A 21,986-nucleotide genomic window follows, 5' to 3' on the forward strand; every position below is an offset into this window, starting at 1 on the left:
GTCTACATGGACAAGTTCTGGCCTGGTTGAGATCTTATCTGTCGGAAAGATATCAGTTTGTCTCTGTGAATGGTTTGTCCTCTGACAAATCAATTGTAAATTTCGGTGTTCCTCAAGGTTCCGTTTTAGGACCACTATTGTTTTCACTATATATTTTACCTCTTGGGGATGTCATTCGAAAACATAATGTTAAATTTCACTGCTATGCGGACGACACACAGCTGTACATTTCAATGAAACATGGTGAAGCCCCAAAATTGCCCTCGCTAGAAGCCTGTGTTTCAGACATAAAGAAGTGGATGGCTGCAAACTTTCTACTTTTAAACTCGGACAAAACAGAGATGCTTGTTCTAGGTCCCAAGAAACAAAGAGATCTTCTGTTGAATCTGACAATTAATCTGGATGGTTGTACAGTCGTCTCAAATAAAACTGTGAAGGACCTCGGCGTTACTCTGGACCCTGATCTCTCTTTTGAAGAACATATCAAGACTGTTTCAAGGACAGCTTTTTTCCATCTACGTAACATTGGAAAAATCAGACATTTTCTGTCCAAAAATGACGCAGAAAAATTAATCCATGCTTTTGTTACTTCTAGGCTGGACTACTGCAATGCTCTACTTTCCGGCTACCCGGATAAAGCACTAAATAAACTTCAGTTAGTGCTAAATACGGCTGCTAGAATCCTGACTAGAACCAAAAAATTTGATCATATTACTCCAGTGTTAGCCTCCCTACACTGCCTTCCTGTTAAGGCAAGGGCTGATTTCAAGGTTTTACTGCTAACCTACAAAGCATTACATGGGCTTGCTCCTACCTATCTTTCCGATTTGGTCCTGCCGTACATACCTACACGTACGCTACGGTCACAAGACGCAGGCCTCCTAATTGTCCCTAGAATTTCTAAGCAAACGGCTGGAGGTAGGGCTTTCTCCTATAGAGCTCCATTTTTATGGAATGGTCTGCCTACCAATGTGAGAGACGCAGACTCAGTCTCAACCTTTAAGTCTTTACTGAAGACTTATCTCTTCAGTAGGTCCTATGATTAAGTATAGTCTGGCCCAGGAGTGTGAAGGTGAACGGAAAGGCTGGAGCAACGAACCGCCCTTGCTGTCTCTGCCTTGCCGGTTCCCCTCTTTCCACTGGGATTCTCTGCCTCTAACCCTTTTACAGAGGCTGAGTCACTGGCCTACTGGTGTTCTTCCATGCCGTCCATGGGAGGGGTGCGTCACTTGAGTGGGTTGAGTCACTGACGTGGTCTTCCTGTCTGGGTTGGCCCCCCCCCTTGGGTTGTGCCATGGCGGAGATCGTTGTGGGCTATACTCGGCCTTGTCTTAGGACGGTAAGTTGGTGGTTGGAGACATCCCTCTAGTGGTGTGGGGGCTGTGCTTTGGCAAAGTGGGTGGGGTTATATCCTGCCTGTTTGGCCCTGTCCGGGGGTATCATCGGATGGGGCCACAGTGTCTTCTGATCCCTCCTGTCTCAGCCTCCAGTATTTATGCTGCAGTAGTTTATGTGTCGGGGGGCTAGGGTCAGTCTGTTACATCTGGAGTATTTCTCTTGTCTTATCCGGTGTCCTGTGTGTATTTAAATATGCTCTCTCTAATTCTCTCTTTCTCTCCTTCTGTCTTTCTCTCGGAGGACCTGAGCCCTAGGACCATGCCTCAGGACTACCTGGTATGATGACTCCTTGCTGTCCCCAGTCCACCTGGCCGTGCTGCTGCTCCAGTTTCAACTGTTCTGCCTGCGGCTATGGAACCCTGACCTGTTCACCGGACGTGCTTGTTGCACCCTCGACAACTACTATGATTATTATTATTTGACCATGCTGGTCATTTATGAACATTTTAACATTTTAACATTTTGACCATGTTCTGTTATAATATCCACCCTGCACAGCCAGAAGAGGACTGGCCACCCCTCATAGCCTGGTTCCTCTCTAGGTTTCTTCCTAGGTTTTTGGCCTTTCTAGGGAGTTTTTCCTAGGGAGTTTTTCCTAGCCACCGTGCTTCTTTCACATGCTTTGCTTGCTGTTTGGGGTTTTAGGCTGGGTTTCTGTACAGCACTTTGAGAATATCAGCTGATGTACGAAGGGCTATATAAAAATAAATTTGATTTGATTTTGATTTGCTTGCATGGAACGCTAGAGAAGTGACACAAATTCATGTTAGCAGGCAATATTAACTAAATATGCAGGTTTAAAAATATATACTTGTGTATTGACTTTAAAGAAAGGCATTGATGTTTATGGTTAGGTACAGTGGGGGAAAAAGTATTTGATCCCCTGCTGATTTTGTACGTTTGCCCACTGATAAAGAAAGGATCAGTCTATAATTTCAATGGTAGGTTTATTTGAACAGTGAGAGACAGAATAACAACAAAAATATCCAGAAAAACGCATGTCAAAAATGTTATAGATGTCTAGATGCTGTTCTTCCACTAATCTCATTGCAACTCCCCTCCAAATCTCCGACCACTACCTTGTATCCTTTTCCCTCTTGCTCTCATCCAACACTTCTCACTCTGCCCCTACTCGGATGGTATTGCGCCGTCCCAACCCTCGCTCTCTCTCTCCCGCTACTCTCTCCTCTTCCATCCTATCATCTCTTCCCTCTGCTCAAACCTTCTCCAACCTATCTCCTGATTCTGCCTCCTCAACCCTCCTCTCCTCCCTTTCTGCATCCTTTGATTTTCTCTGTCCCCTATCCTCCAGGCCGGCTCGGTCCTCCCCTCCTGCTCCGTGGCTCGACGACTCACTACGAGCTCACAGAACAAGGCTCCGGGCAGCCGAGCGGAAATGGAGGAAAACTCGCCTCCCCTGCGGACCTGGCATCCTTTCACTCACTCCTCTCTACATTCTCCTCTTCTGTCTCTGCTGCTAAAGCCACTTTCTACCACTCTAAATTCCAAGCATCTGCCTCTAACCCTAGGAAGCTCTTTGCTACCTTCTCCTCCCTCCTGAATCCTCCTCCCCCTCCCCCCCTCCTCCCTCTCTGCGGATGACTTCGTCAACCATTTTGAAAAGAAGGTTGACGATATCCGATCCTCGTTTGCTAAGTCAAACGACACCGCTGGTCCTGCTCACACTGCCCTACCCTGTGCTTTGACCTCTTTCTCCCCTCTCTCTCCAGATGAAATCTCGCGTCTTGTGACGGCCGGCCGCCCAACAACCTGCCCACTTGACCCTATCCCCTCCTCTCTTCTCCAGACCATTTCCGGAGACCTTCTCCCCTTCCTCACCTCGCTCATCAACTCATCCTTGACCGCTGGCTACGTCCCTTCCGTCTTCAAGAGAGCGAGAGTTGCACCCCTTCTGAAAAAACCTACACTCGATCCCTCCGATGTCAACAACTACAGACCAGTATCCCTTCTTTCTTTTCTCTCCAAAACTCTTGAACGTGCCGTCCTTGGCCAGCTCTCCTGCTATCTCTCTCAGAATGACCTTCTTGATCCTAATCAGTCAGGTTTCAAGACTGGGCATTCAACTGAGACTGCTCTTCTCTGTGTCACGGAGGCTCTCCGCACTGCTAAAGCTAACTCTCTCTCCTCTGCTCTCATCCTTCTAGACCTATCTGCTGCCTTTGATACTGTGAACCATCAGATCCTCCTCTCCACCCTCTCCGAGTTGGGCATCTCCGGCGCGGCCCACGCTTGGATTGCGTCCTACCTGACAGGTCGCTCCTACCAGGTGGCGTGGCGAGAATCTGTCTCCGCACCATGCGCTCTCACCACTGGTGTCCCCCAGGGCTCTGTTCTAGGCCCTCTCCTATTCTCGCTATACACCAAGTCACTTGGCTCTGTCATATCCTCACATGGTCTCTCCTATCATTGCTATGCAGACGACACACAATTAATCTTCTCCTTTCCCCCTTCTGATAACCAGGCGGCGAATCGCATCTCTGCATGTCTGTCAGACATATCAGTGTGGATGACGGATCACCAGCTCAAGCTGAACCTCGGCAAGACGGAGCTGCTCTTCCTCCCGGGGAAGGACTGCCCGTTCCATGATCTCGCCATCACGGTTGACAACTCCCTTGTGTCCTCCTCCCAGAGTGCTAAGAACCTTGGCGTGATCCTGGACAACACCCTGTCGTTCTCCACTAACATCAAGGCGGTGACCCGATCCTGTAGGTTCATGCTCTACAACATTCGCAGAGTACGACCCTGCCTCACACAGGAAGCGGCGCAGGTCCTAATCCAGGCACTTGTCATCTCCTGTCTGGATTACTGCAACTCGCTGTTGGCTGGGCTCCCTGCCTGTGCCATTAAACCCCTACAACTCATCCAGAACGCCGCAGCCCGTCTGGTGTTCAACCTTCCCAAGTTCTCTCACGTCACCCCGCTCCTCCGCTCTCTCCACTGGCTTCCAGTTGAAGCTCGCATCCGCTACAAGACCATGGTGATTGCCTACGGAGCTGTGAAGGGAACGGCACCTCCATACCTTCAGGCTCTGATCAGGCCCTACACCCAAACAAGGGCACTGCGTTCATCCACCACTGGCCTGCTGGCCCCCCTACCTCTGAGGAAGCACAGTTCCCGCTCAGCCCAGTCAAAACTGTTCGCTGCTCTGGCACCCCAATGGTGGAACAAGCTCCCTCACGACGCCAGGACAGCGGAGTCAATCACCACCTTCCGGAGACACCTGAAACCCCACCTCTTTAAGGAATACCTAGGATAGGATAAAGTAATCCTTCTAACCCCCCCTTAAAAGATTTAGATGCACTATTGTAAAGTTGTTGTTCCACTGGATATCATAAGGTGAATGCACCATTTTGTAAGTCGCTCTGGATAAGAGCGTCTGCTAAATGACTTAAATGTAAATGTAATGTAAATGTTATAAATTGATTAGCATTTTAATGAGGGAAATAGGTATTTGACCCCCTCTCAATCAGAAAGATTTCTGGCTCCCATGTGTCTTTTATACAGGTAACGAGCTGAGATTAGGAGCACACTCTTAAAGTCCTCCTAACCGCAGCGTGTTACCTGTAAAAAAGACTCACGTCCACAGAAGCAATCAATCAGATTCCAAACTCTCCACCATGGCCAAGACCAAAGAGCTCTCCAAGGATGTCAGAAACAAGATTGTAGACCTACACAAGGCTGGAATGGGCTACAAGACCATCGCCAAGCAGCTTGGTGAGAAGGTGACAACAGTTGGTGCGATTATTCGCAAATGGAAGAAACACAAAATAACTGTCAATCTCCCTCGGCCTGGGGCTCCATGCAAGATCTCACCTCGTGGAGTTGCAATGATCATGAGAACGGTGAGGAATCAGCCCAGAACTACACGGGAGGATCTTGTCAATGATCTCAAGGCAGCTGGGACCATAGTCACCAAGAAAACAATTGGTAACACACTACGCCGTGAAGGACTGAAATCCTGCAGCGCCCGCAAGGTCCCCCTGCTCAAGAATACATATACAGGCCCGTCTGAAGTCTGCCAATGAACATCTGAATGATTCAGAGGACAACTGGTGAAAGTGTTGTGGTCAGATGAGACCAAAATGGAGCTCTTTGGCATCAACTCAACTCGCAGTGTTTGGAGGAGGAGGAATGCTGCCTATGACCCCAAGAACACCATCTCCACCGTCAAACATGGAGGTGGAAACATTATGCTTTGGGGGTGTTTTTCTGCTAAGGGGACAGGACAACTTCACCGCATCATTTGACGGGGCCATGTACTGTCAAATCTTGGGTGAGAACCTCCTTCCCTCAGCCAGGGCATTGAAAATGGGTCGTGGATGGGTATTCCAGCATGACAATGACCCAAAACACACGGGGAAGGCAACCAAGGAGTAGCTCAAGAAGAAGCACATTAAGGTCCTGGAGCGGCCTAGCCAGTCTCCAGACCTTAATCCCATAGAAAATCTGTGGAGGGAGCTGAAGGTTCGAGTTGCCAAACGTTAGCCTCGAAACCTTAATGACTTGGAGAAGATCTGCAAAGAGGAGTGGGACAAAATCCCTCCTGAGATGTGTGCAAACCTGGTGGCCAACTACAAGAAACATCTGACCTCTGTGATTGCCAACAAGGGTTTTGCCACCAAGTACTAAGTCATGTTTTGCAGAGGGGTCAAATACTTATTTCCCTCATTAAAATGGAAATCATTTTATAACGTTTTTTGACATGTGTTTTTCTGGATTTTTTTGTTGTTATTATGTCTCTCACTGTTCATATAAACCTACCATTAAAATGATACACTGATCATTTCTTACATTTACATTTCAGTCATTTAGCAGACGCTCTTATCCAGAGTGACTTACAGTAGTGAATGCATACATTTCATACATTTTTTTCTCTGTACTGGTCCCCCGTGGGAATCGAACCCACAACCCTGGCGTTGCAAACACCATGCTCTACCAACTGAGCCGCACAGGACTTTGTAAGTGGGCAAACATACAAAAATCACCAGGGGATCAAATACTTTTTTCCCCCACTATACATTGGTGCAACGACAGTGCTTTTTTCACAAATACGCTTGTTAAATCATCACCGTTTGTCGGTTTGTGATTCGATGAGAAATTAACAGGCACCGCATCGATTATATGCAACGCAGGACACGTTAGATAAACTAGTAATATCATCAACCATGTGTAGTTAACTAGTGATTATGTTAAGATTGATAGTTATTTATAAAATAAGTTTAATGCTAGCTAGCAACTTACCTTGGCTTCTTGCTGTTCTCATGGAGTGCAATGTAAGGCATGTGGTTAGAGTGTTGGACTAGTAACCGGAAGGTTGCAAAAACGAATCCCCCCTGAACAAGGCACTTAACCCCCGTTCCTAGGTAGTCATTGAAAATAAGAATGTGTTCTTAATCGGACTTGCCTAGTTAAATAAAGGTGTAATTAATATATATATATATATAAATAAAAATCGGCCATTCCGATTAATCTGTCGACCTCTAGTCCAGACTGGACCAAATCTGTACCAGTCATAGACATCTATGTTTCAGAAGTTTAGACTTCACAGAAGAGCACAGTGAAGTACAGGAGTGCACAGCCCAGCACAGGGGGCGGTAGGTAGCCAAGCGATTAGAGAGCAGAGCCAGCAACCGGAGGGTTTGCCAGTTCAAATCCTAGATGCCATTGCCTGCCATTGTGCCCTTGAGCAAGGCACTTATCCCCCCACAAAACATCTCTCCAGGCACCCAGTGAGGCAGCCTCCTCACACCTCTACAAAACTACTCTACTGTACTCTACTGAAACCTTGGTTTGTGACTACTATGATTTCTCCATTGTGGCGAATTCAATTGCAGTCATTCTGTTACAGATTTTTCAGTCACTATTATCGATTTGGAGTGATGCGTCAGCAAACAATTTCTGCAAAATTAAATATAAAAATGTTGATATTAGTTGGCCTTCAACATTGAACAAAAATATATGCACAACATGAGCTGAAATAAATCAAATTTTTAAAATCACAGAAATGTTCCGCACACACAAATAGCTCAGATTTTGTCCACAAAGCATTTCTCCTTTGCCAAGATAATTCATCCACCTTACAGGTCTGGCATATCAAGAAACTGATTAAACAGCATGATCATTACGCCGGTGCACCTTGTGCTGGGGACAATAAAAAGCTTCTCTCAAATCTTCAGTTTTGTCACAACACAATGCCACAAATGTCTCAAGTTATTGGGGAGCATGTAATTGGTATGCTGAATGCAGTAATGTCCAACAGAGATTTGAATTTTCATTTCTCTACCATAAGCCACCTCCAACGTCATTTTAGAGAATTTGCCAGTACATCCCACCCGCCTCACAACCGCAGACCAATCAGAATCACTGATTGGCTGGGCCTGGTTCCCCCATGGGTGGACCTGGTTCCCCCGTGGGTGGACCTATGCCTTCCCAGGCCCACCCAGAGTGCACACCTGCCCAGTTGTGTAATCCATAGATTAAGGCCTAATGTATGCATTTCAATTGACTGATTTCCTTCTATGAACTGCAACTCAGTAAAATCTTTTAAATTGTTGCTTCAATATTTTTTTGTTCAGTATAATACCTTAAAAAACATATACTAGAATAAGTCTTAAGACCCCTTTTCCATCTGTGTGAGCAGAAATCAAAGCCTTTGCTTATTCCAAATTTTCAGGAACGAAAATGGTTGAAAAAAATGTATCTATACCTTTATTTTCCAAAAAATATAGACTTCTAGCTTTCATTTGACACTAAATTTGATATGCTCCTATAAACGTGTTGGTGCTCATGTATCCTTCTACATGGAAATGACCATCAGTTTGCCTACTCTGAGACGCTTGATACACACAGCCTCAGGACACACTCCCAAAAAGGAGCGAGAAAGACAGACAACCTATTTTGAGTTGTGAGGTAATTTGGTTCTTACACTTCTGAACACGCTTCACAACACCTTGTGATGCTCGCAATAGCGCTATTCTCATCTCACCCGGCCAGTGAACACCCACGGGATTAGTATTTTTCTAGTTTGTGCCGTAAACCGACGACAGCCATGAAAGAGACTGACTTCCATTTCAATACGATGCCTCTCTCTCTGCCCTTCTCTCCCTCTGCCTCTCTGGAGCGGCAACATCGCAGCAAGATGTGAAATTAACTCCCGGCGTTGGGTTGGGGATCTAACAATTGCAAGCCATCGAGTTAAAGAGCCTTTAAAGGAAGTTTAACACAGTCTTTACAGAAACTTGATGTGGAGGGAGACGCATCATGATGAGGCAACTTGAGGCCATGTAACTACTTTCCAGACATTAAACCCCCCCCCCCCCCCCATGGGCCTCATTGGACAAAGTAGTCCCTTGAGGTAACTGTATAAAAATACTGTATGCCTACAATACACCCCTTTTTAATTTGTAATGTTCAGTAACATTGCACCAATGGAACACATGACACCTGTTTCACATACCCACATCTGTGGTGGCTAGTTACCAGCACAGGGCTGATTGGCAATGCCCAGGGGAGTAGTATTCTACGCCAGGCTGGAACAAGACAGCAATCAGGCAAAAGCAGCAGCTTGCCGAGAGGGAGGCTAAATCCCAATTCAGACGGCAGATAAAGGAGCGGCTGATTAAATCAACGTAGACAGCAGATGGGGCACGGAGAGCAGCGTTTGACACACCGAATGGGAGCCAGCTGAAACCCCCCTGCTAATTTCAGGGGACATTAGTTCAAATTAAGCCAGGGTTATGTTCATTAGGGCATACCGTAGCGGGAATGTATTGGTTCCGTTGGCTCTGATGGTTGGACCATAGTGCTAGCAACAGAAGTTATGAGGTTTGATTCCCACATGAGCCACATACTTACTGAATGCGTGAACTGTAAATAACTTTCATAAATGACTGTGAATGATGATTCATCAGAAGACAAGCTAACACAAGTGGATGTTCGATCACACAGCCCTACCCACAACACTGACGGAGTGAGTGAGTGCCACTAAAGCGGAAAGGTAGATGACCTCTCAATTGGCACACTCGAGAATTTCATCAACTTTACAATGAACTTCGCTAATTGACTTTTTGATAGGCACAGACGCTTTCTCTGTCACTGTTCTGGGAACATCACCATTCATCAACTAACATAACATACACGAAAACAAATGAGCTTCTATCATCCACTTCTATAGAGTACATTCCCTGTGATGGCTAGCAGCCATCCATATTCAAATTCAAAACACATATACTCCACTACCTGAAATAACCTTCTCTGCCAGAGAGTGAGATGGCTCAGTGATAAAGGGTGTAGAAATAGACAGTTGTTACACTTTTGGCCTTTACTCACTTCAACTCACACAGAATAAGAGCTTATGTCCCAAAACCAGAAAAGGGAATTGGATTCTATTTTTTCTTTGCAAAGAATACCATCCACAACCTTAGGACTATAAGCTTTTACGTCAGACCAGCGTTATAATCCCTCCAGTTATAGCCGAAGCTGGAAAGCGGAGAAATTTCAAGCACGGCAAAACGCATTTCATTTTAATTTTTTTCGAAAGGGATAGAGAAACCCCGCATCTCAGTTATTTTAAAACCTTCACAAAAGGAAAGGAAACAGGCTGCTTTGAGGTCGCAAGGTGTGTTTGAACAGTTCGCTGTGGATGCGTCGCAAATGACATCCTATTCCCTATACCATTTGGGATGCATAACAAGTCTTTCTAAGAATGTCCATGATCCTGAACCACTGTTCACGGTAAAGAAAACAGGTTTCTGGTGTACGCAGAAGTCGGCCCTAGACACTGCTCCGAGGTCAGTTCAACATATTTCCTGATGATTCAAGTTAACATTACTGGGTTGGAGAAACCTTAGAGACACCTTATTGTGAATTTTCCAAAATGCCTCAGGTCATGCACGCATTAGTATCACATATCTGCAACATTAGTAAGTATTGAGCAATGGTGGAAATCAGGCTTGTTGCCCTCGGTAAGAATGATGAATCATCACCCTTTTAAATGCCAACAGATCTGTAGGACCTAGATGGGAGGAGTGACATCTTGAGAGATAGACTAATGAACTGTCTGTGTGCTCTGAAATGAATCACTGTTCCATCCTCTGACTGGAATAAACAGGCGTGGTGGCTGATAAATTACTATGGGAAATGGCAAAGCATGACGTTAACGGCCTAGAATATGAGCCAAGATCAATTTAGCATTTCCTCCCTAATGGTTAACGTTAGGATTTGGGGTGGGTAAGCTGATCCAAGATCTGTGCCTAAGGATGACAGGATCTGATTGGTGTGGGTGGAACAAGGTGACTTGGTCAAGTGAAAATATACAGTGGGGGATAAGATAGGAGATGGGGTTCACAGAACTTTTCTTATACGTTATCCAAACATTTTCAACCCACAGTAGTAACACATGAACGTACATGCTTTCGTGAATAGAAACATGCTGTAAAAACAAGTTGGAAAATTCCACAGTAATAATTTGCCACATTTCCAGAGTTACCATCTGCACTACGCTGAGGTAACATGTCACTAGAGGCCAGAGCCAGGCCAATCACTTCCCAGAAAGAGACAACACAAAGAGAGGGGTGACCTCGCATGTCCCCATTACCACACACACACACTTCATTAAGCCAGTGGCCCTGGGGTTTTCAGACAAAACAGACTTGGCCAGAGAAGATATCTGGCCTGAGGACACTTCCTCCCCCGGTCAGGAAGCAGCCATTCATGTTATCAGAGACATGGCCGACTCCCAACTCAATGCATAGTCATGATAAGCGCAATTTGTTTGAACGAGAGAAGGAAAGAAAGCAATCTTCCCGACGACAAGTCAATGTGAGAACTGAAGGCTAGTGACAATGGGTGTCAACACACGTTGTTGACAACGTTATGTGCCCTTCCAATGACTCCGTCACACGTGTTGACTGTGACAAGAAACCTTCAAGAGACAAAGATATCTCTCTTTATATTCTCTCTGCCCTTACATTCCATAGTTCACTAGAGGCTCAAGGTTTAACTGAGCCACACACAAAGTTCAGAAGCAATTATAAAAATGCGTGACTTCCTTACATCTTACAGTTGTGCTGCTCTGTGTCCTACCAGCCTATTAGGAATAGGTACTGTGCCTTCAGTGACACTATTTTGCATGTTAGTCAGTAAGCTATTAGTGTCTGATGTGAGAAATAGACCATTGAAGAGAAAACACACAAACACATCTTTTTAAATCACTTCGAAGACTCACAATGAAAAAAAAAAACTATTCTGTCACTGTCTTCACTTTGACCATACTCTCGGTCAAAATGACTGACTGGGTGCCGAGTTGAACCCACGCTGGAAGACAAAAAGTGTTGCTTAATGCCAAACAGAGAAACTGAGCCCTCAGTCAATGAACCTGTGAACCTGTCCCTCTGTTATGAAACTGCTGATACCAAATAAAGCGTTTTGGCTGACACGCGTTATTAAAATGTTGAGGGAGTTTATGGAAAGTACATGTTTTTATGTCCCGTGTTCCATTGGGTTGAAATTCTGAGAAGACCAGAGCAGTTGTTCTAAGAAAACCGAGCAACACTCATGCATTTCTAATGGACAATGTCGCAAGGACCAAGGCAGGAGGATTGCAGAAATGCAATCAACATGAGTGACAACACCATAAGGTGTTATTACCATAATTTACATTGAAGACGTCACGGGCATGACAGCTATGCAGGCCTACAACTATATTATCTAGGCAACGGTGTGAGATGGAGGACAAACTGACACATTGACTGATCAGAGAAGAATGATTCCCCCTTTTCACCGAGGACTACAAGCATGCACAGATGACTGGCTGAGAATTAAGTGTAACTAAACAGATTCTTAGGGGAGGTGCTGCTCATTCCTTTGAATAAAGATGAGCGTCGTGGACCCAACTGTGCTCAAGCAGGAGCAGAATTATGCTACAGCAACCTAAAACAGCATTAGGTCTACAAAATAGTCCACAAAATATAGCAACATATTATTAATTATGTTCATAACAGTGGCCTATACGATTATGGTGCAATATTACTGTGTCATCATTATTGATTCATTGATTTGAGTTCGCCATACCCTAATAGGCTATACGCTAAACGGTAGTTACAACAGCCCCATCCTGAGGTATAGTCTCAAAGCCATTGATCAGTAACAGTAGCCCAGTGACCTCTAGACTCATATACTATTTCATATAAAGTTTGAGTCAATTGCCTCTAGCTTGCTGAAAACATTAATGGGTGTTTATATGTTCATCGCAGATTATAAGTGTTGAATTTACTTCCGTTCTATCGTTTTTCTTAAATGTAGTCTAATAAGCAGATCTGGTGTGTGTTCATCACACATGGCACCTATGACACATGAACATGGCATTTACTTTCAAATAGCCTCAATGATCAGTCTGTGTGTGGATAGGTTAGGCTGGCTTACTGCAAGACAAAACATATTATCTAAAATGTTACTTCTTCCACTCCGCCCTTCCGATCTGTTCCTCTTCTCGCACAATAAAGTTGGCTGAAAGTCAAGTTGAATGTTGTTTGACAAATTTAAACATCATCAAACAATGGAAATGATAGATGACTACCTGTTACAATTGTACACAAACATTGTTATACACTTACCTCCTCAACAGTCAGCGGCATGCATATCCTGTACTCCTTGAGCAACATCGTATTTGATGAAGTCTCTTCTTGTTTTACAATGTAGTCTGTCGAACAAGTTATGACCGCCAAAGCTTTAGCTAATAAAAACGCAGAATGTGGCAATGCATGTGGATTGCCTTGAAAAGAGATGACCACTGCGAGTTGTCTTGTCTCATCGGAACGAATGGAATTTTCACTAGGAATTTCTCACAAGCAGCGTTCAAAAACTAGCCTCTTTTTTTATTTTTTTTCCGGACAGGACGTGGGTAAAGAAAAGCGTAAAACCGTACCTAACTAGGATATGCCCTCTGCGAAATACATGAGATTCGATTGAAAATCTGCCAAACAGATGTTGCTTTCAAACGTGGGCGGTAACAAAACGGTCAAATTGCTTTAGCTGCAGCTTTCTCAAAACAAAAATAAATAAATACGAGGTTTATCAACAACAACAAAAAACGAGGGTCAGGTCCGTCCTTGCGTAGACTAATTGGCTAAAATGTGCTCTTCCTCACGCTTCTGTGTTCCTGCACATACGAGTCTTCTTCACATAGGCTTAGCTTTATGTTGCGGTGTCCTCTCTTCGGATGTGAAGAAATGCAAGCAAATGCTACGAGCTCTTCCTTTGGCTGTCGTTTCTCACTCAGTGCGACGACGAGCTTCTTCGTTGCTGCCACGGAAACATGCAGCCAGCACAAACCACGCGGGCAGGAAACAAGAAGCGTGAAAGCAAGCGCATCAGAGTTCATGCTCCTTTTACATTACATTACATTTAAGTCATTTAGCAGACGCTCTTATCCAGAGCGACTTACAAATTGGTGCATTCACCTTATGATATCCAGTGGAACAACCACTTTACAATAGTGCATCTAAATCTTTTAAGGGGGGGGGTTAGAAGGATTACTTTATCCTATCCTAGGTATTCCTTAAAGAGGTGGGGTTTCAGGTGTCTCCGGAAGGTGGTGATTGACTCCGCTGTCCTGGCGTCGTGAGGGAGCTTGTTCCACCATTGGGGTGCCAGAGCAGCGAACAGTTTTGACTGGGCTGAGCGGGAACTGTGCTTCCTCAGAGGTAGGGGGCCAGCAGGCCAGAGGTGGATGAACGCAGTGCCCTTGTTTGGGTGTAGGGCCTGATCAGAGCCTGAAGGTATGGAGGTGCCGTTCCCTTCACAGCTCCGTAGGCAATCACCATGGTCTTGTAGCGGATGCGAGTTTCAACTGGAAGCCAGTGGAGAGAGCGGAGGAGCGGGGTGACGTGAGAGAACTTGGGAAGGTTGAACACCAGACGGGCTGCGGCGTTCTGGATGAGTTGTAGGGGTTTAATGGCACAGGCAGGGAGCCCAGCCAACAGCGAGTTGCAGTAATCCAGACGGGAGATGACAAGTGCCTGGATTAGGACCTGCGCCGCTTCCTGTGTGAGGCAGGGTCGTACTCTGCGAATGTTGTAGAGCATGAACCTACAGGATCGGGTCACCGCCTTGATGTTAGTGGAGAACGACAGGGTGTTGTCCAGGATCACGCCAAGGTTCTTAGCACTCTGGGAGGAGGACACAAGGGAGTTGTCAACCGTGATGGCGAGATCATGGAACGGGCAGTCCTTCCCCGGGAGGAAGAGCAGCTCCGTCTTGCCGAGGTTCAGCTTGAGGTGGTGATCCGTCATCCATACTGATATGTCTGACAGACATGCAGAGATGCGATTCGCCGCCTGGTTATCAGAAGGGGGAAAGGAGAAGATTAATTGTGTGTCGTCTGCATAGCAATGATAGGAGAGACCATGTGAGGATATGACAGAGCCAAGTGACTTGGTGTATAGCGAGAATAGGAGAGGGCCTAGAACAGAGCCCTGGGGGACACCAGTGGTGAGAGCGCATGGTGCGGAGACAGATTCTCGCCACGCCACCTGGTAGGAGCGACCTGTCAGGTAGGACGCAATCCAAGCGTGGGCCGCGCCGGAGATGCCCAACCCGGAGAGGGTGGAGAGGAGGATCTGATGGTTCACAGTATCAAAGGCAGCAGATAGGTCTAGAAGGATGAGAGCAGAGGAGAGAGAGTTAGCTTTAGCAGTGCGGAGAGCCTCCGTGACACAGAGAAGAGCAGTCTCAGTTGAATGCCCAGTCTTGAAACCTGACTGATTAGGATCAAGAAGGTCATTCTGAGAGAGATAGCAGGAGAGCTGGCCAAGGACGGCACGTTCAAGAGTTTTGGAGAGAAAAGAAAGAAGGGATACTGGTCTGTAGTTGTTGACATCGGAGGGATCGAGTGTAGGTTTTTTTCAGAAGGGGTGCAACTCTCGCTCTCTTGAAGACGGAAGGGACGTAGCCAGCGGTCAAGGATGAGTTGATGAGCGAGGTGAGGTAGGGGAGAAGGTCTACGGAAATGGTCTGGAGAAGAGAGGAGGGGATAGGGTCAAGTGGGCAGGTTGTTGGGCGGCAGGCCGTCACAAGACGCGAGATTTCATCTGGAGAGAGAGGGGAGAAAGAGGTCAAAGCACAAGGTAGGGCAGTGTGAGCAGGACCAGCGGTGTCGTTTGACTTAGCAAACGAGGATCGGATATCGTCAACCTTCTTTTCAAAATGGTTGACGAAGTCATCCGCAGAGAGGGAGGAGGGGGGGGAGGGGGAGGAGGATTCAGGAGGGAGGAGAAGGTAGCAAAGAGCTTCCTAGGGTTAGAGGCAGATGCTTGGAATTTAGAGTGGTAGAAAGTGGCTTTAGCAGCAGAGACAGAAGAGGAGAATGTAGAGAGGAGGGAGTGAAAGGATGCCAGGTCCGCAGGGAGGCGAGTTTTCCTCCATTTCCGCTCGGCTGCCCGGAGCCCTGTTCTGTGAGCTCGTAGTGAGTCGTCGAGCCACGGAGCAGGAGGGGAGGACCGAGCCGGCCTGGAGGATAGGGGACAGAGAAAATCAAAGGATGCAGAAAGGGAGGAGAGGAGGGTTGAGGAGGCAGAATCAGGAGATAGGTTGGAGAAGGTTTGAGCAGAGGGAAGAGATGATAGGGATGGAAGAGGAGAGAGTAGCGGGAGAGAGAGAGCGAAGGTTGGGACGGCGCAATACCATCCGAGTAGGGGCAGAGTGAGAAGTGTTGGATGAGAGCAAGAGGGAAAAGGATACAAGGTAGTGGTCGGAGATTTGGAGGGGAGTTGCAATGAGATTAGTGGAAGAACAGCATCTAGTAAAGATGAGGTCAAGCGTATTGCCTGCCTTGTGAGTAGGGGGGGAAGGTGAGAGGGTGAGGTCAAAAGAGGAGAGGAGTGGAAAGAAGGAGGCAGAGAGGAATGAGTCAAAGGTAGACGTGGGGAGGTTAAAGTCACCCAGAACTGTGAGAGGTGAGCCATCTTCAGGAAAGGAACTTATCAAGGCGTCAAGCTCATTGATGAACTCTCCAAGGGAACCTGGAGGGCGATAAATGATAAGGATGTTAAGCTTGAAAGGGCTGGTAACTGTGACAGCATGGAATTCAAATGAGGAGATAGACAGATGGGTCAGGGGAGAAAGAGAGAATGTCCACTTGGGAGAGATGAGGATTCCAGTGCCACCACCCCGCTGGCTCGATGCTCTAGGGGTATGCGAGAACACGTGGGCAGACGAAGAGAGAGCAGTAGGAGTAGCAGTGTTATCTGTGGTAATCCATGTTTCCGTCAGTGCCAGGAAGTCTAGGGACTGGAGGGTAGCATAGGCTGAGATGAACTCAGCCTTGTTGGCTGCAGACCGGCAGTTCCAGAGGCTGCCGGAGACCTGGAACTCCACGTGGGTCGTGCGCGCTGGGACCACCAGGTTAGAGTGGCAGCGGCCACGCGGTGTGAAGCGTTTGTATGGCCTGTGCAGAGGGGAGAGAACAGGGATAGACAGACACATAGTTGACAAGCTACAGAAGTGTTGTTTCTTGTATTATTGTCTCTTGTGTCTTTAGAGAACTGTTTCACTTTGATATCCTTTTTCTTCTGTCCTGATTTTCTCTTTCTTTTCTTCTGTTAACTAGATATTCTTTGTTATTCTTCGTTAGCTAGCTAGCTTCTTCCAAAAGAGTCCCTAGCAACTGCTTAGCAACTGGTAAACAATTCAGCTAGCTAAGATAACTACAATTTTATGAAAAATAGGCTTTTGAAAAATAACTATCTTCTTTGTTTGTTGCTTGTTTTTTCTCCTCTTCAGTCTTGCAGTTTTCTTTTGCTTTTTCCAATGTACTTCACTCTAAAAACCATGTAAATTTCAATATTTGTAGGAGCTCATTTTTCAGCTGCTGCTGCTCAAATTGGAGTTAACTTTTCATTCTGTGGGTTTTTGATGACTTTGTGTCTATCATCCATCCAATCAAATGTTATTTGATTTTGATGACTTTGTGTCTATCATCCATCCAATCAAATGTTATTTGATTTTGATGACTTTGTGTCTATCATCCATCCAATCAAATGTCATTTGTCACATACACATGGTTAGCAGATGTTAATGCGAGTGTAGTGAAATGCTTGTGCTTCTAGTTCCGACAGTGCAGTAATATCTAACAAGTAATCTAACAGTAACCCAACAACTACATAATACGCACAAATCTAAAAGGGGTGAATGAGAATATGTACATATAAAAAAAATGGATGAGCGATGGCGGAGCGGCATAGGCAAGGTACAATAGATGGTATAAAATACAGTATATTATATGAGAAATGTAAGATATGTAAACATGATTAAAGTGGCGTTATTTAAATTGGCATTGTTTAAAGTGAGTAGTGACTGCCTGTTCATACCTCTTTGCCCTGACTTGGCCATAACAGTGTTATAGGCCTTATGACAGAGATGTAGGACTACCAAAAAATACAGATCTAATAATGCATTTCTTAAAAACCAAGGTCTATTTGGAATTAAATAAATAATAATAACCGACACAAATTGTTTACTTAGCCTACAGGCTATTCTCTTTTTTGTCTATAATGTTCTCTCTGGTATGCAATCTGGTTTCCGCTCAGGTTATGGATGTGTCACTGCAACCTTAAAGGTCATCAATGATATCTCCAATGCCCTTGATTCTAAGCAATGTTGTGCTGCTATTTTTATTTATTGACTCTGCCAAAGCTTTTGATACGGTAAACCATTCCATTCTTGTGGGCCGGCTAAGGAGTATTGGTGTCTCTGAGGGGTCTTTGGCATGGTTTGCTAACTACCTCTCTCAAAGAGTGCAGTGTATGTCTCAGCCACTGCCTGTCACCAAGGGTGTACCCTACTGACAGGCAGTAGGCCCCAAGCTCTCTCATCCATTTATATGCAGATGATACAGTCTTATACTCACCTGGCCCCTCCCTGGATTTTGTCTTAAACGCTCTACAACAAAGCTTTCTTAGTATCCAACAAGCTTTCTCTGCCCTTAACCTTGTTCTGAACACCTCCAAAACAAAGGTAATGTGGTTTGGTAAGAAGAATGCCCCTCTCCCCACAGGTGTGATTACTACCTCTGAGGGTTTAGAGCTTGAGGTAGTCACCTCATACAAGTACTTGGGAGTATGGCTAGACAGTACACTGTCCTTCTCTCAGCACATATCAAAGCTGCATGCTAAAGTTAAATCTAGACTTGGTTTCCTCTATCGTAATCATTCCTTTTTTCACCCCAGCTGCCAAACTAACCCTGATTCAGATGACCATCCTACCCATGCTAGATTATGGAGATGTAATTTATAGATCGGCAGGTAAGGGTGCTCTCGAGTGACTTGATGCTCTTTACCATTCGCCATCAGATTTGCCCCAATGCTCCTTATAGGACACATCACTACACTCTATACTCCTCTGTAAACTGGTCATCTCTGTATACCTGTTGCAAGACACACTGGTTGATGCTTATTTATAAATCCCTCTTAGGCCTCACTCCCACTGTCTAAAATATCTACTGGAACCCTCATCCTCCACACACAACACCCGTTCTGCCAGTCGCATTCTGTTAAAAGTCCCCAAAGCACACACATCCCTGGGTCGCTTGTCTTTTCAGTTCGCTGCAGCTAGCGACTGGAACGAGCTGCAACAAACACTCAAACTGGACAGTTTTATCTCAATCTCTTCATTCAAAGACTCAATCATGGACACTCTTACTGACAGTTGTGGCTGCTTTGCGTGATCTGTTGGTGTCTCTACCTTCTTGCCCTTTGTGCTGTTGTCTGTGCCCAATAATGTTTGTACCCTGTTTTGTGCTGCTACCATGTTGTGCTCCTGCCATGTTGTGTTGCTACCATGTTGTTGTCATGTTGTGTTGCTGCCATACTGTGTTGTCATGTGTTGCTGCCATGCTATGTTGTTGTCTTAGGTCTCTCTTTATGTAGTGTTGTGCTGTCTCTCTTGGCGTGATGTGTTTTTTGTCCTGTATTTTTATTTTTTATTTTTAATTCCAGCATTCGTCCCCACACGAGGCCTTTTTCCTTTTGGTAGGCCGTCATTGTAAATAAGAATTGGTTCTTAACTGACTTGCCTAGTTAAATAAAGGTTAAATAAATCAAAAATAGGGGGCAAACTGATCAAGCAATAAGAAGTGGAATAAATGAACCAGTTGCATGTTTCAGGAAATATGACTTGGTTATATGGTTTAATCTTTTAGGATTTTATTCCAAGTTCCAATGTCTATAGGACTTTGTGCCAATTTGCTTCAATGGAAAATAACAATGGTTCAAGGTTATGGGCCCGGGTCAAAAGTAGTACACTATACAGAATGCCATTTGGGACACAGCCAATAGCTTTTCATGTGATCTAGTTTGTAGTTTGACCAACGTTACAATAATGATGTAACTCCAACATTTGAATAATGTCTGTTTTTGATTAGAAAGGGTGTTAGGCTCTATGTTAGATATATGACCTTCTCAACGCACACAATAGCCCTGTATGTAGGACTATGGCTTCATAAAGCTCCAGCTCAGAACAGCACATCCTCAAATTAAGTCATGTTACGCAATACCTGTGGCCCACTTTTCAGAAGTAGACAATGGGCATGGGTCGGACTCAAGCTCTCAGCCTTGTGTTTGATAAGAGTGCTGGACGTGGTTTCATCTTCCGTCTGTCAACGGATCTCAATGGATCTCAGATCGTTTCAGTGCACGGTAACAAAAAGTGGATTCAGGATGATAAAATTAAAATGTCCTCATTATGATTTGCATGGTCACACTCACAATTGATTTCTCGTTCTCCATATCACTTTACACTTCTATGCTTATAAAAGTGATTCAATTAGTTCTCAATCAGTCTCTTCTCAGGCTCCATCATAAAGATGACAAGGTTGTTACCGATGGAGGCTTGATCGGTACTGTTATTTGCCCTACATTACTTGAATGAGTGCTTTTGGATCCTGCAAATATTTGGATGCCTCTTAAGCCCTGTTTTATTTGGCCAATATTTCCATTATTATTTTCATTATTTCATATTTGGTCTCCTCTCTGAGCTGATACAGGCCATGTTTAATTTTCAAGCTGTTAAGGTTAAGGTTTAGACTGTGTTGGAGAAATATGATCCTAGGCCAGCGCTTAGGGGCAGCCTCTCCCCGGAGCAAGAAAATCACTGACCTACATGAGTTGTATTTATTTCTGAGGGAAATCTTTAAAAGCAATGAACTGTGTGAATGAAACCAAATCATGAACAGTAATGTCCTAGTGACATCTGCTGGTAAACTAGAGTCAATACATGGAGATTAGGCCTACCCCTTCCTTCATGGTTTCAACCGAGGTGTAAGCAGCAACATACTGCTAAATTCTTTGTTCACCATTCAAGTCCAAGGTTCTAATCCAGCCACTTGTCATCTCCCGTCTGGACTACTGCAACTCTCTGTTGGCTGGACTCCCCACGTTTGCTATCAAACCCCTGCAACTTATCCAGAACGCCACAGCTCGCCTGGTGTTCAACCTTCCCATGTTCTCCTATGTCACACCGCTCCTCCGCACACTCCACTGGCTTCCAGTAGAATCTTGCATCCACTTCAAGACCCCTTTACTTGCCTATGGAGCAGCAAGAGGAACTGCCCCTCACAACTTTCAGGCTATTCTCAAACCCTACACCTCAACTCGAGCACTCCATTCTGCCACCTCTGGTCTCTTCACCCTCCTGGCACCCCAATGGTGGACCGAGCAATTCACATAATAAGTTGCATGGACTCACTCTGTGTGCAATAATAGTGTTTAACATTACCTCATCTCTGTACCTCACATATACAATTATCTGTAAGGTCCCTCAGTCGAGCAGTGAATTTTAAACACAGATTCAACCACAAAGACCAGGGAGGTTTTCCAATGCCTCGCAAAGAAGGGCACCTATTGGTAGATGGGTACAAATAAATAAACATTGAATATCCCTTTGAGCATGGTGAAGTTATTAATTACACTTTGGATGATGTATCAATACACCCAGTCACTACAAAGATACAGATGTCCTCCCTAACTCAGTTGCCAGAGAGGAAGGAAACCGCTCAGGGATTTCACCATAGGCCAATGGTGACTTTAAAACACTTACAGAGTTTAATGGCTGTGATAGGATATAACTGAGGATGGATCAACAATATCGTAGTTACTATACAATACTAACCTAAATGACCGAGTGAAAAAAAAGGAATCTTGTACATGTTTTCACTTTGTGACTATGGGGTATTGGGTAAAAATAAAATAATATATGTAATCCATTTTTCAATTCGGGCTGTAACACGACAAAATGTAGAATAAGTCTAGGGTATAAATACTTTCTCAAGGCACTATAAGTGGTGATCACATTTCAAGCTCAGGAAAGAAACTTAATAAATATGTACATTTAGTGTGAATTATTCACAACATTGTGTCAACAGTGTGAAAGTGGACTTTTCAGAATCATACTTTAATATGATAGGCTTCCTGAGACAGGGTTCTCTATACAGTTGGTTTAATAATAGTAATAATAATAATAATAATTCATGACATTTGTAACAAGTTTTTCATTATACAGAATAATATCAAAGTGCA

General features: G+C 44.9%; 1 protein-coding gene across 2 annotated transcripts in view; it reads right to left on the minus strand.

Moving 5' to 3' along the window:
* Positions 1-13,760, minus strand: part of LOC106585713 (cytoplasmic phosphatidylinositol transfer protein 1) — a 78,822-nt gene extending 65,062 nt beyond the window's left edge. Inside the window, exon 1 of one of the 2 annotated variants that reach the window (XM_014172239.2) lies at positions 13,032-13,760. In XM_014172239.2, coding sequence (XP_014027714.2) covers positions 13,032-13,079 — 48 coding nt within the window. In that variant the 5' untranslated portion in view covers positions 13,080-13,760. The remainder of the gene's footprint in view (positions 1-13,031) is intronic. The other variant, XM_014172257.2, reaches the window with a different exon arrangement.
* Positions 13,761-21,986: the final 8,226 nt, after the last annotated feature.

The sequence above is a fragment of the Salmo salar genome, chromosome ssa02, assembly GCF_905237065.1.
Source record: "Salmo salar chromosome ssa02, Ssal_v3.1, whole genome shotgun sequence".
NCBI classification, from domain to species: Eukaryota; Metazoa; Chordata; class Actinopteri; order Salmoniformes; family Salmonidae; genus Salmo; species Salmo salar.